The sequence below is a fragment of the Anabrus simplex genome, chromosome 13 (genome assembly GCF_040414725.1).
Source record: "Anabrus simplex isolate iqAnaSimp1 chromosome 13, ASM4041472v1, whole genome shotgun sequence".
In the NCBI taxonomy this organism is placed as follows: domain Eukaryota; kingdom Metazoa; phylum Arthropoda; class Insecta; order Orthoptera; family Tettigoniidae; genus Anabrus; species Anabrus simplex.
In genome coordinates this window covers 6,103,627-6,117,893 of record NC_090277.1, presented here as the reverse complement: position 1 = coordinate 6,117,893, position 14,267 = coordinate 6,103,627, and the positions used below count along the sequence as shown (strand labels likewise).

The 14,267-nt window shown below is 37.9% G+C and overlaps 1 protein-coding gene across 1 annotated transcript in view; it reads right to left on the bottom strand.

Moving 5' to 3' along the window:
• The window catches only part of LOC137502941 (uncharacterized), an 86,632-nt gene extending 72,661 nt beyond the window's left edge, over positions 1–13,971 (bottom strand). Inside the window, exons 1-2 of the mRNA XM_068230160.1 lie at positions 13,894–13,971; positions 10,627–10,722 (exon numbers count right to left, since the gene is read on the bottom strand). Of these exons, the coding sequence (XP_068086261.1) occupies positions 10,627–10,722; positions 13,894–13,959 (162 nt within the window). The 5' untranslated portion in view covers positions 13,960–13,971. The remainder of the gene's footprint in view (positions 1–10,626; positions 10,723–13,893) is intronic.
• Positions 13,972–14,267: the final 296 nt, after the last annotated feature.

Below are 14,267 nucleotides of genomic sequence, written 5' to 3'. Positions count from 1 at the left end.
AGCGATGAAGCTGGGACTGATTTAGACCTCGATAATTGCGAAGACCTGTATAATTTGACAAACGGAAATAGTTCGGATAGTGATTCCAGTTGCGTCGAGCCTGCAGAATTTCCACGTGAACATGACATCACACAGCAGCCTTCGACCTGAAAGGTTAGGGAACTACCCGCCAAATGGCGATGCACACACACCAGCAAAGTAGCTGATGACAAAGGTAAGACTATTTGAAGGTAGTCATTTTGTATTTACGTAATTCTGTGCACAGTGTAAGTAAGTTTGGTATTAAATTTTGCAGGTGAAGGAAACACTAAGTAAGATAATGAATTTACTAGCAAGGAGCATGGTATCAACCACAGAAGGCCGAGCACATGCTGTGGTAGGTAGCGTGGTCAGCATAAAACGGTCGGCGAGGAAGAAGTCGCTTTGGATAGAACAGTGCGGACTCTTGTTGATCTACAAAGCCTGCCAGGCCGTCGAGGACAGTAAAATATACTGAGGGAAGTCCGAGGTCCCACAAGACACGCAAAACGCCACATTGAAGGAACTTGTGCCACTACAGCTTGTCGTCTTTTTATTGACGAATCCAAGCAGCGCCACATCGAATGATATACTGAGGTTGGAGCCCGCGAAGTTCTGAACAATCCTGAACGGACACTTTTTTGGAAGAATTGGACGCTGTCATTGGTTTTTCATACGCACGCGGAACTTATGGAGCTGACACGAACGTTCTCGATCTGTGGTCACAGAAGCGAGATTCTGGAATTTTCTCCCGAACTGTGGCACGAAACCGTTTCCTGGATATCATGAGGTTTCTTCGATTTGATGACAGATCTACCAGCAGAGATCACCTGAAAATTGATAGATTGGCGCTTGTATCTGTTGTGGGAGACAAATTTATATCTAATTTTACTATATGCTTCAGACCAAGTGAGAACATTACCGTGGATGAACAACTCTTTCCATCGAATGCTAGATGCCCATTCATGCAGTATATGGCCAATTAACTAGAAAAGTTTGGTATGAAATTTTGGTTGGCTGTGATGTGGAAGTCAAGTATGTTGTAAACGGTTTTTCTATCTTGGAAAAGATGAAACGCGACCCACCAATCAGACCCTAAGTGAACACGTAGTATTGCGTCTTGCTGAGTTTTCTTATCAATCAGGGAAGAAGTGTGTAAAGGGAACAAGATCATTGAAAGGTGTGCAATCTCTAAAACAACTGGTCTGTTGTTAAGTTCACTTCAAAGGTGACCAAGCAAAGTGTGTGTGTGTTCAGTGCGACAAATAAGTTGAAAAGCAGAAAGTGACATTCATGCAGATATGTATATAATGTAAGGTAAAGTGTGTAAGAAGAACATTCTGCCTTCCTATTGTACTTATTTGTTTATTTATTTATTTATTCATAATAGTGTTTACAAGTCATGCATGATAATCATTAAATTATGGTCTATGATGTTTTTATACTAAATTCAAACCTTTTTCAGACATCAATATCCTCAAGAAACGAATACCTGCCACTATCGGTCAAAATGACCGCTTCGGTGAAAGTAGGTAGAAAGAATGTTTGATAATCCTAGTGTTAAAGGAAATATAGAGTCATCGAATTTGGCAAGCACATTGACAAGACCAATGGCTATATGAGAACCAGATTTCATTACTCCAGCTTCCACATAAGTTTGTGAAAAATAATGTAAATTGTTAAAAATGTACCCAAATTCACCCCATTCCTATATCGTAACTCGATTGAACCCACGGGCTAAATATGGGAGAAACGAGAAAATGTTCTAAGACCAAACATCTACAGCGATAAAAGGAGCGTCTGATAGTGCAAACTGTTTGTTGATATCATGTATCGTTTAGGAGAAGTAAATCTCAAAATGAAGGTCTGCCCTTACAAACATGCCCATTCTTACCCGTCATCTACATAAATAAAATTGTAATGACCGTGTGCCTGTATATTCACCACTTTGGCCAAATTTCCCTACAGTTGTCCATTTTATTTTTATTATTTTTTGGCTTTGATGACTGATTGTCTGTTTGTCTATAACTAGAAAACTACTGGATATATTTCCAACAAACTTCATATTTAGAATACGCCTGACATTGGGTAGGTTATAGGGCCAATACTGTTTCTCAATCCCTGAACTGACTGGGGAGTTTATAAGAAACTGAAACCGTGATTTTGCATTCCCAAAAACATACTCAACCAAACTTAATGGGAATCTACCTGCCTTCACGGAAATCAATTTTAAAAACATTTTCTCATGTGCATCATTTCAATATGAGGATTAATAAGGGAGATATTGTTAATGGACCATTTTTTGGTGCGAGTCCCACCAGACTTAACTCAAGAGCGGGTGCAAGTAAGACATATTTTTTATTACTTGAAAACTGCTGATGATATTTCAACCAAACTTTATATTTAGCATCCACCTGTCCAAAGATAGGTTTTAAGGTCCATATCATTTCCATGTGACCTTGCCGCGGTGGGGAGGCTTGCGAGTCCCAATAACGCAAATAGCCGAGCCGCAGGTGCAACCATATAGGATGAGTATCTGTTGAGAGACCAGAATAACGAATGGTTCATCGAAAGGGGGGTAGCAGCCTTTCAGAAGTTTCAAGGGCAGCAGTCTGGATGATTGACTGATATGGCCTTGTAATAATACTCAACATGGCTTAGCTGTGTTGATAATGCTACACGGCTGAAAGCAATGGGAAACTACAGCCGTAACTAACTCCCGAGGACATGCAGCTCTCTCTGTATGAATGATGTACTGATAATGGCTTCCTCCCGGGTAAAATATTCCGGAGGTAAACTAGTCCCCCATTCGGGTCTCCGGGTAGGGATTACACGAGAGGGGGCAATCATCAGGAAGATGGATACTGACATTCTGCGAGTCGGAGCATGGAATGTTAGAAGTTTGAATCGTTGTGGCAGGTTAGAGAATCTGAAAATGGAGATGGATAGACTAAAGTTAGATGTAGTTGGTATAAGTGAAGTACGTTGGCAGGAAGAACAGGATTTTTGATCAGGTGACTACCGAATTATAACACGAAATCAAACAAGGGAAATGCAGGAGTTGGCTTAATAATGAATAAGAAAATAGGGCAGCGGGTAAGCTATTACGACCAGCATAGTGAAAGAATTATTGTTGTCAAGATAGACACCAAACCAATGCCCACCACAATACTGCAAGTCTATTTGCCTACTAGTTCAGCGGATGACCAGGAAATTGAAAAAATATATGAAGAGATAGAAGATTTAATACAATATGCAAAAGGTGACGAGAATCTAATTGTGATGGGAGAGTGGAATGCAGTGGTAGGCCAAGGAAGAGAAGGTAATACAGTAGGAGAATTAGGATTGGGACAAAGGAACGAAAGAGGAACTCGGCTGATTGAATTCTGCATTTGGTCCTTGCCAATACTTGGTTCAAACACCACAAACGACGCCTGTATAAGTGGACGAGACCTGGAGACACTGGATGATATGATATATAGACTTCATTATGATTAGGCAGAGATTCAGAAACCAGCGTTGGATTGCAAAACTTTCCCAGGAGCAGACGTGGACTCGACCACAACTTGTTGGCCATGAAATGCCATCTGAAGTTGAAGAAATTGAAGAAAGGAAAGATTGCAAAAAGATGGGATCTAGACAAGTTGAAAGAAAAGAGTGTGGGGGATTGTTTCAAGGAACATGTGGCACAAAGGCTAAATTAAAAGGCTGAAGGAAACACAATAGAGGAAGAGTGGATAGTCATGAAATATGAAGTTAGTAAGGCTGCTGAAGAAATGTTAGGAAGGAAGAAAAGATCAACTAAGAATCAGTAGATAACTCAGGAGATACCAGACCTGATTGATGAACGACGAAAATACAAGAATGCTAGAAATGAAGAGGGCAGAAAAGAATACAGGTGATTAAAGAATCAAGTGGATAGAAAGTGCAAGGTAGCTAAGGAAGAATGGCTGAAGGAGAAGTGCAAAGATGTCGAAGGTTGTATAGTCCTGGGAAAGGTAGATGCTGCATACAGGAAAATCAAGGAAACCTTTGGAGAAAGGAAATCTAGGTGTATGAATATTAAGAGCTCAGATGGAAAGCCACTTCTAGGGAAAGAAGACAAAGCAGAAAGATGGCAGGAACATATCCAACAGTTGTATCATGGTAAAAATGTAGATAATTTGGTTCTGGAACAAGAAGAGGCAGTCGATGCTGATGAAATGGAAGACCCAATTTTGAGGTCAGAGTTTGACAGAGCTGTGAGAGACCTAAACAGGAACAAGGCACCTGGAATTGATGACATTCCTTCTGAATTACTGACCGCCTTAGGGGAAAGCAGCATGGCAAGGTTATTCCATTTAGTGTGTAAGATGTATGAGACAGGACATGTCCCATCCGATTTTCGGCAGAATGTTGTTATACCTATTTCCAAGAAAGCCGGTGCTGACAGGTGTGAAAACTACCGCACCATTAGTTTAGTATCACATGCCTGCAAAATTTTAACACGTATTATTTACAGAAGAATGGAAAAACAAGTTGAAGCTGAGTTGGGAGAAGATCAATATGGCTTTAGAAGAAATGTAGGAACACGTGAAATAATCCTGACTTTACGTCTGATCTTAGAGGATCGAATCAAGAAGGACAAGCCCAAGTACATGGCATTTGTAGATCTAGAAAACGCATTCGATAATGTTGATTGGACCGAGCTATTTACGATTCTGAAGGTGATTGGGATCAGATCCCGAGAAGGAAGAATTATCTACAATCTGTATAAAAATCAGTCTGCAGTGATAAGAATCAAGGGCTTTGAAAAAGAAGCAGCAATCCAGAAAGGAGTGAGGCAAGGCTGCAGTTTGTCCCCCTTCCTCTTCAATGTTTACATAGAAAAGGCAGTAAAGGAAATCAAAGAGGAATTTGGAAAGCGAATCAAAATCCAAGGAGGGGAAACCAAAACCTTCAGGTTTGCCAATAATATTGTTATTTTATCTGAGACTGCAGAAGATTACAAGTCATTAACCTCATTTTTTGGTCCGTATTGACGACGGTGAATACATACAATTTCCAGAATATTCGTTTAATGTCAACCTAGTCAATACTTACAATAACACATTTTGTGGTTAAATAATTATAAAAAATAGACAGATCGTGAACATGTTTCGCCCTTCTTAATGGGCATCATCAGCACAATGTACCTGATCTAAATAAATCTACATAAAATCATGTGGTTAAAAACCACATTAAACGTGGAAAGTATTGAATAGGTGGTTTTTTATTAAATTATCCTTGATATCTATGCCTAAGCTGCTGAATGGTATGGACGAAGTCTTGGGTAAGGAGTACAAAATGAAAATAAATAAGTCCAAAACAAAATTAATGGAGAGCAGTCGAACGAATGCAGGTGATGCAGGAAATATTAGATTAGGAAATGAAGTCTTACAGGAAGTAGATGAATATTGTTACTTGGGTAGTAAAATAACAAACAATGGCAGAAGTAAGGAGGACATAAAATGCAGACTAGCACAAGCAAGGAAGAGCTTTCTTAAGAAAAGTAATTTGTTCACTTCAAACATTGATATAGAAATTAGAAAGATGTTTTTGAAGACTTTCGTGTGGAGTGGGGCATTGTATGGAAGCGAAACATGGACGATAACTAGCTCAGAAAGAAAGAGAATAGAAGCTTTTGAAATGTGGTGTTACAGAAGAATGCTGAAGGTGAGATGGATAGATCGAATCACAAATGAAGAGATACTGAATCGAATTGGTGAGAGGAGATCGATTTAGGTAAATTTGACAAGAAGAAGAGATAGAATGATAGGACACATCTTAAGACACCGGGCACTTGTGCAGTTGGTTCTTGAAGGAAGTGTAGGTGGTAAGAACAGTAGGGGTAGACCAAGGTTTAAATATGACAAGCAGATTAGAGCACATGTAGGATGCAATAGTTACATAGAAATGAAAAGGTTAGGACATGATAGGGTGGCATGGAGAGCTACATCGAACCAGTCTATGGACTGATGACTCACACACATATCATTTCAAATTCCTGGAATGGTCTGGGCGTTTATAGGGAAACAAAATGGTGCTTTTACTTTGCCACAATATAGACAAGATCAACCTGACCAGAAATTGAACAAACATGATGAAAATCCATTTCTAAAACATTTTCTTCTTGGACATTTTTTGGCAGGATGATTAAAAAGTGAGATATCATGAACAGTCGCTTTTGCAGGCTAAGTTCAGTGGACAAAACCCGAAAGGCGTTGTACATGGAGCAGATTCCTCATATATATATATAAATAAAACTGTAATGACCATGTGTCTGTACATTTACTATTTTGGTGATATTTCTGTACAGTTATCTATTCAAGGTGTAACAATAACCATCTACATATTTTTTAGCTTTGGTGTCTGTCTATAACTTAAAACTACTAGATGTATTTCTACCAAATTTCATATTTAGTATCCACCTGTCCTTGAGTAGGTTTTAGGACCAATATTGTTTCTAAATCCGTAATTTCACTGGGGATTTCTATGAAACAGAAACCACAATTTTGCACCCCCACAAAATACACACAGCCTAAGTGAAAATCTACCTGCCTTAATGGAAATAAATTTCTAAACCTTTTTTCTCATGTGCATTATTTCGATATGAGGATTAATAAGGCAGATATCATTAAAGGACTGTTTTTCGGTACAAGTCACACCAGACTTAACTCAAGAGCGGGTGCATGTAAAGCGTTACTTCTTTTAAGTTGAAAACTTCTGCACATACTTCAAATATACTTTATATTTACCATCCACCTGTTCAATGTTAGGTTTTGACATCCGTACTAATTCAAATTACCGGAAAAGATGGGGGGTTTATAGGGAACCGAGACAGTGATTTTACTCCCACAATTTTTACAAGACCAGCCTGACTGGAAATTGACAAACCTGGATGGAAATCCATTTATAAAATTTTCCTCATGTGCATTCTTTCAACAGGAGGATTACTAAATATCATGAAATGTTGGTTTTGCAGGCTAAGTCCAGCGGACAAAGCCCAAAAGGTGTTGTACTATCATGATCCCAAGTATTTCGGGTGGAAAAGGACACAAGTAATGTCTGGGCGAAGATTTTGGCCAACCCTGGAGATGAAGGAGAAATATCCAAGGCAACATCACATATGTTCGTCTTTCAGGAGGTGGGGCTTGTGACATTGCACACCCAGAGGTCACTCCCAACTCTAGGATTTTTGGTAACTGATTAAGATAAACATTCTGGCTACATTAGCTTTTCCTGAACAAGGAAAACTATTAATCAACTGTAATTTAATTGCGATGAACTGTTCATGATGTAATCCCACCCCAACACATGGGATTTAATTGTTTGATCAGCGCTGAACGATTTTCCAAATGCCCTTGCGTCTCTGATAATCATAATTATTTAATTATTTAATACTTACTTTGGTTTTTGAGGAAAGCAATGATTATTATTATGATTATTATTATTAGTAGTAGTAGTAGTAGTAGCAATAGTATTTGACAGGGCCCATATTGACAAAAATAAGGTCATTCCGTCTTACAGTTATTGAGCATGAAGCCATTTGATAATGAAGTCATAGTCGAGAACGCTTAAATTTCAGCCAGACTTCCTACACAAGAATTAAAAAGAAACTGGAGAATTTGACCCTCAATGAGTTGACATACACATCATGTCTGTTGCTTTGAAGGAGCCATGTGGTTCCTCTCCTCATCCCCTCTGTCTTCATTGTCGAGCGTGTGTTTCGTTCATACCAGATACCCTCATACTTCGTTTCCTCCACCTCCCCTCACTCTTCAGATGTGTGCATGTGTTAACGCATCTAGTGGATATGACCAATGAGAGAGAGAGTGTAAGAAGGTACCGGGTGGTTCTCAAGGCTGTACTGATTTCTTACCTGAAATGAATATTTCTGGCCATGAGATACTACAGAATTTGAGTTTACGTACAGCAGATTCATTTACATAGAAATAAAATCATAACGACAGTGTGTCTGTACATTAACTATTTCGGCAAATTTTTCATACAGTTTCCATTTCAGGTGTAATAATGGCTATTTGCAAAATTTTAGCTACAGTTTCCTGAAAGTCCTATATATTACCCCCTCGGCCACAATCAAGACTGTGGCACAATATTCTAGATGAGCTAGAAAATTGAAATTAGGTGAAAATATACATTTCAGCCCATAACTGATGAAAAACTTCAAAGATCTTGAAACTTTTGACTTTTTATTACCAAAGAATATCGAAATATGGAGGCAATTTTAACAACGGAGTAGACAATCGTTTTGAGCCATTTCACGGCTAAATGGTAAGTTGTATCACCAAACGGTTGGCACAATCTCTGTTCAATTTGTAGTGATCTACCACTTCGGTCCTATGATGTTTCATCGTATATCCATTCCTTATATGTTACAATTTTATGTATTCCTCGAATATACCTATATTTTCCTCTTTGTGCATGTAGTTTGTAGTTCGAATAACTTAAACGAAAGATAGAATCACATAATTCAACACGAACATTGACCCACCCAGTATCCACAACTGAGCCAATTTCTATATTTGTAGCTGTCACATTAGTGCCCAAAGATGAGAAAACCTTATCCAATTTCACCTTATTCAATGTTTCTAACTCAATTTTACAACTAAATAGATGAGACAGAAGAAAATGTCTTAAGACTGCCATTTTGACCACTAAATGAGGCATCCTATTGTACAATCCCTTTGTCAATATGATGTATTGTATAGCAGCAGTTAATCTGTAAATGAAAGTTTGCAATATTGTTAACATGCAATCGATGTGTGTATTCATTAACATCTGTTTTTAGGGATGTAGAAAGGGTGTCTGTCATAATTAATTAATAGTAGCATCTGCTACTGTAATCATTACTCTCCATAGAGACTTTTAATGGCAGTAGGAATGGAATCCTTTCCAACCCCTGTGTAACTGGCATTAGTAAGCAGGAACTACCATTCAAATGAATAACTCCCTTTTTTATTTGACTAGCAGAAGTCCAGGGAGCATTCAATTTTGGTAAAAACTCCCTTCATTAATTGTGTTTGGGAGTAGGCAAGTGTGCCTGCCATTATAAAAAAATTTACCCATCTAAAATGTGACTGGCATTAGGCATAGTGGCCTTGCTATTACAAAGGAAATTCCCAAACTCAGTGTGACTTTCATTAAGAAAAGGGTGCTGTCATTATGATAACAGTGCAACTCAATTCTGACAAGCAGTAGGGAAGGTGCCTGCTATTATAATAAAAACTCCTCAACTGTAATGTGTCTGGAAGTAGGAATGGGCACCTGCCACTGTAATGAGAACTCATCAAATCTATTGTGACCATGCAGTAGGTAGAGGTGCCAGCCTTCGAAGTGGATAATCATTAATGACTCTCTTCAGAAAATGTTTAAGTCCAAAGCATGTCCTCCATTCTCGATAATACCCGAAATCTTCCTTCCCGATGCAATCTATTCTTAAGTATATCACATTACACAATAACTTTTGCACACTAACTGTTAATTCAATGATAAAACATTCTTTGTAACCTGTTTCACATCTGGCAGATGATTTTCAGTGTAGTTATTCTTGAAACATCCTTCCCCGTGATGACATTTTCATCTTCTTAACCAAAAACGATTCCAGTGTATATGTGCTTAATGTGGCCCTCAATTCTGTAAATACATTACTTAAGGATTTGTACCAGAAAACAGCAGATAAACTCCTCCATTAGCACAATGAATTTGACAATGCTTAAGACCGAATAAATACTGTTGCCAACTTGCAAACAATGAAACAAGGGGCATTTACATTGGAAACAAAATATGGGAACCTCACCCTGCTGCTTCTGGATAAGCTGAGAGACATGCAATTTCTAAAACTCTTATTCACTGCACGTTCAGTAATTTACTTCAATATCCGTATACAATGTAGAATGCCTTAGAGAGGCATGGGTACATTTGCTGATGATGATGTTGTTGTTTTACGGGGCATAAAATCGAAGGTCACCAGCCCCGGTACATTTGCTAGTAATTAATGTAATCAATAATATAACAAGTTTATTTTTATATCACTTGCCAAAAACTGGTAAAATATCCAGTAACAGTAACAAAAGAATGAATCTTATAGCAACTCTGTGCTCAAAAACACTTACAAAGTCAAAAGAATTAGTAGGAATGACACCAGCACCGAAATGATATAACATAAAGGTCTTTGCACCAATCGTAACTGCTACACAATAATTTATGCAAGATCATGGAACAACTTCAAAGATAAGTGAAAATTAGGTATGTAAACAGGTAATCTCAGAAAAAAGTATATTTTCCATAGGACTATCAATCGTATGCATTGAAATGAAGGGTCAACCACTGATGTCTGTTTTGTTTTTTTTTGCTAGTTGTTTTACGTCGCACCGACACAGATAGGTCTTACGGCGACGATGGGACAGGAAAGGGCTAGGAGTGGGAAGAAAGCGGCCGTGGCCTTAATTAAGGTACAGCCCCAGCATTTGCCTGGTGTGAAAATGGGAAACCACGACTGATGTCTGTTCACCCATTTTCTAACTATTTTCATTACGTGATGATGGCTTATAAAATTATGTACATTACCTCAAGAGAGTTTTCCTGTGTTGACTCTGGCTCTGTTAACTCTGACTTGGCTTCTTTTTTCAGAGCTATCACTTCTGATACACGTTCAATATTTTCCTGAGGAAAATAATATATATTAGGTATGCACATAACACACATCTACAAATATAGTCAAAAACAAATTACCTGCCAGTATTACAGTTACTTTCAAAATGTCCCTAATGTTTATGGAAGATTTCTACCAGCAGAGGATTCGGAAAACCACAGGCTCTACTAAGAAAGGTGTTATCCTTGCTCACTCCTTACATCAGAGAAAGGATGAGACTGAGAACCAAATATAAAGTGAGAAACATTTTCTAGCCATATCAGAAGATATCCTACCAGGAATTGAATTGAGGCCATCTTGCCCAGAATTTGGAAGGAAGCTGTCATAGACATAAACACTGAATCTTATGAACTGTTTCATATGTCCAAACATATCAATCAAATCTTAGAGGTTGTTTGACCAATTTGAAGTGTTGAAACTGTTCTAAATCTTTTTTTTATTCTCAGCATAGAGTTTGTTTACAGACATTTAAATACCTTGAAATATTTTGATCACATTCTCTACTCTGGTTTTGCCGAGCTCACAGGGACTACATACTGCATTGAGACAGTCCTGTTTCAGGTAGCATATTTCAATGCTTCCAGATGTAAATATTAAAAACTATCATGAAAGAAGCAGGCTCATCACAGTCAGTTACCAGGGAAAGATGAGATGTAGTCCAAACCCAAAGCAACTACTGTACAAATGAGAATGTTTTACCACTACAAAGATGTTATGTAGTGTTCTGTGAAGAACTGTGGAGATAAGAACACCATCAGTGGAGAGTTGGAGTGTACATCCACAGTTTCAGAAGCTCTTTCATGATCTACTACAAGACCATCAAATTTCTCACCTGGATTCATAAAATCTTGTTGGCACTGAAGATGTGGGGGAGGGACTGCAATCAAAAGCTTACATTCAAATGTAAGTTCATTTACTAATAAAAGTGAATTGAAGTATAAAAGTCCAGAATATACTGACGTGACCCATTCAATACAGAAGAAAGAGAACAGTAGCCATACAAAGGAAAGGATGAAAAAGATGCACAAAACAGAGAAGGAAATAATGATAAATAGGAAAGAAAAGTTCATCTTTAATGTGCCTTAAGTTCCCAAGGTATCAGAGCCCACTAAGAAGGGGCAAATTTGCTCAGAAATAATGAATTCTGTAGTCCTTAGACATGGTTCTCTATGTAACATAGACACTGACATGTATTAGAGGAAAAAAATGAGCTTACCACAAATCTGCCCTTCTAAATGAATTCAACGTCTGAGCAAAATACTAATTTTGAGAGAAATTACATTTGAATTTTGAGCTATTTGATCTCTCATATGCCACAGGCAAATCTGCTCTTTCCTTAACACACACATCTCCCAGCAGATTGTGGATGTGAGGGTAACCCTGAGTAATCAATTTGTAAAATAATAGATCATTGATTTATTTAAGGATTTCCACTAAATGACAAGTAAATGTTAAATTTAGAGAAGAAGAAGTAATTATTCTTTCATATGTAAATAAGGACATAAATTAACATATAGAGGTTAATTTAATAGATTACATTAGTTAGGAAATTTCCAGTAAAATCTGCAACAAATGACATAGTAAATAGGAAAGGTGAAACTAAGAGAAATTGTTCTAAAAATTTTCAAAATTCATAGATACTTGTTATATTATACCATTATACCTTAGTCCAAGGATCAATTAATGTTTGGCACCGCTGAAAAAGAGAGCGGTGGCTCTCGAAACATGTACATGTACGGTAATTAAATAACATAAAATGTATAAGTATTGACAAGGCGGTGAAAATATTTTACAGAAATTTGAGTACGCTCACATCTCGGATATGTTCAGAAACCATTCTCTTCTGTAGCACCTGTAACTTAGAACTCAACAAGCACACATTAATTCTGAGAATAGTGTGCATTTATTGCAGAATTTTAGCTTTAAGCAACTCTTGGGCAATATCTCATTCATAAATTAGCATTTCATACTATTTGCAATAGATTATTACTGTTAAGTCACAGTTATTCATTGAACATCCCTCTACCAACTTTCAAGTTTTTTAAAGATTCTCAGGTGCCATACTGAAGTGCAGGAATTCACGTTCATGCTGGTATCACTACAAATATATGCCGGGATAATTCATAATTCGCCGGTGTGAAATTAGCATGTCACCAGTTTACCCTCTGAGCTATCAAAAGAAGTCACTGAACTGAAAGATACACACTCAGAGGATTGCAACGGACTGTGTATACAGCAGCAACAAAGAGCAAGGAAAGATGATGAAAATATCTTCCTTCTACCCTAAATATTCCACTGCATCAGGGTGTTTGTCTTGGGCGAGTTATACTCACAATAAACTGCCAAGGCAGAATTTTATTACATGCTCACCCAACATTACTAACATTGTAAAAAAGTTTAAATGATGCAAATCTTACCTGGAATTTCTTTCTGACGAAAAATATATTGAGACCTATTGTCCATAACCTAAATCAATTTAGCACCCACCATTTTCTACCACCTCAGTAATTACTAGCACTGCATTTGGCTAACATATGATAGGAAATTATGTCAATCACACAAGGATTCCATTACCAAACCATGCAGAATAAATTCATAACCACACAGCCTCCAGAAATCCATTTCAATAACCAACAGAGGTAATCAATTAAAAACAGCCAGTCAGTCAATCGGTACTTAATACCGGAAATGCCCCGGAAGCCTCGAACTTGAGACACTGCCTTCACAACTTTGTCACAAGCTGCACCTAACAAAAGCCCCATCACTATCAAGCCCGCAACATAATTTCAGCTTTTTGCCATTACAAAACATAGAATGCACTGCCATCTCCCTAGCAAAGGCTTCAGACCAATTGTCCACTAAGCGGCCCTTATCTGGGGGTTTATGCCATCAGAACCTCTTTCCTATTCCCATGAACAATGATTTGTCACTAGCTGGACCCATAGATGTACATCAATAGTGTTGTTAATAGTTCCTAGCAGTTGGCAGCTTTGTTTAGCACAGTGTGGCATATTCACAGACAAAGAAACAAAAGACAAACCACGCTTAGAAGCCAATGCAGCAAATGGTGACTGCTGGTGTTAATATTGGGTAAGCGCACAGTAAATTTTGCCCCTGCCAAACTTATTCAGCTACTAAGGATTACATTCTGATCTCTATAAAGTTAACTGGATCAGACTTACAAGTGATGCATTTGTTGTTTCTTCAAGCCAGGCTGGTTCCTCCTTGATGTTCACTTCCAGGTCCATTTCACACTGCAACCAAAGTAGTTAGAAGGTGCTGGGGTTGTTGGTTACTCCCGAAGTCTTTACACTGAGACACACACCAGAAATATATATTACCTTATTGCTGTCATTGCTACATAGGTTATTTGTCAATAGACTAAACAACAAGCTTGTAATTTAACATGACTGTCAATATTATAAGACAGAAAAGAATAGAAATGGAAACCAAGGAGGCATAGTAAGATGACAAAGTAATATGGAGAGAAGGCGAAATAGAAGTACAAAAACTATTTACTGTATGGAATCAGGAAATAGAGGAATATGGAATCAAA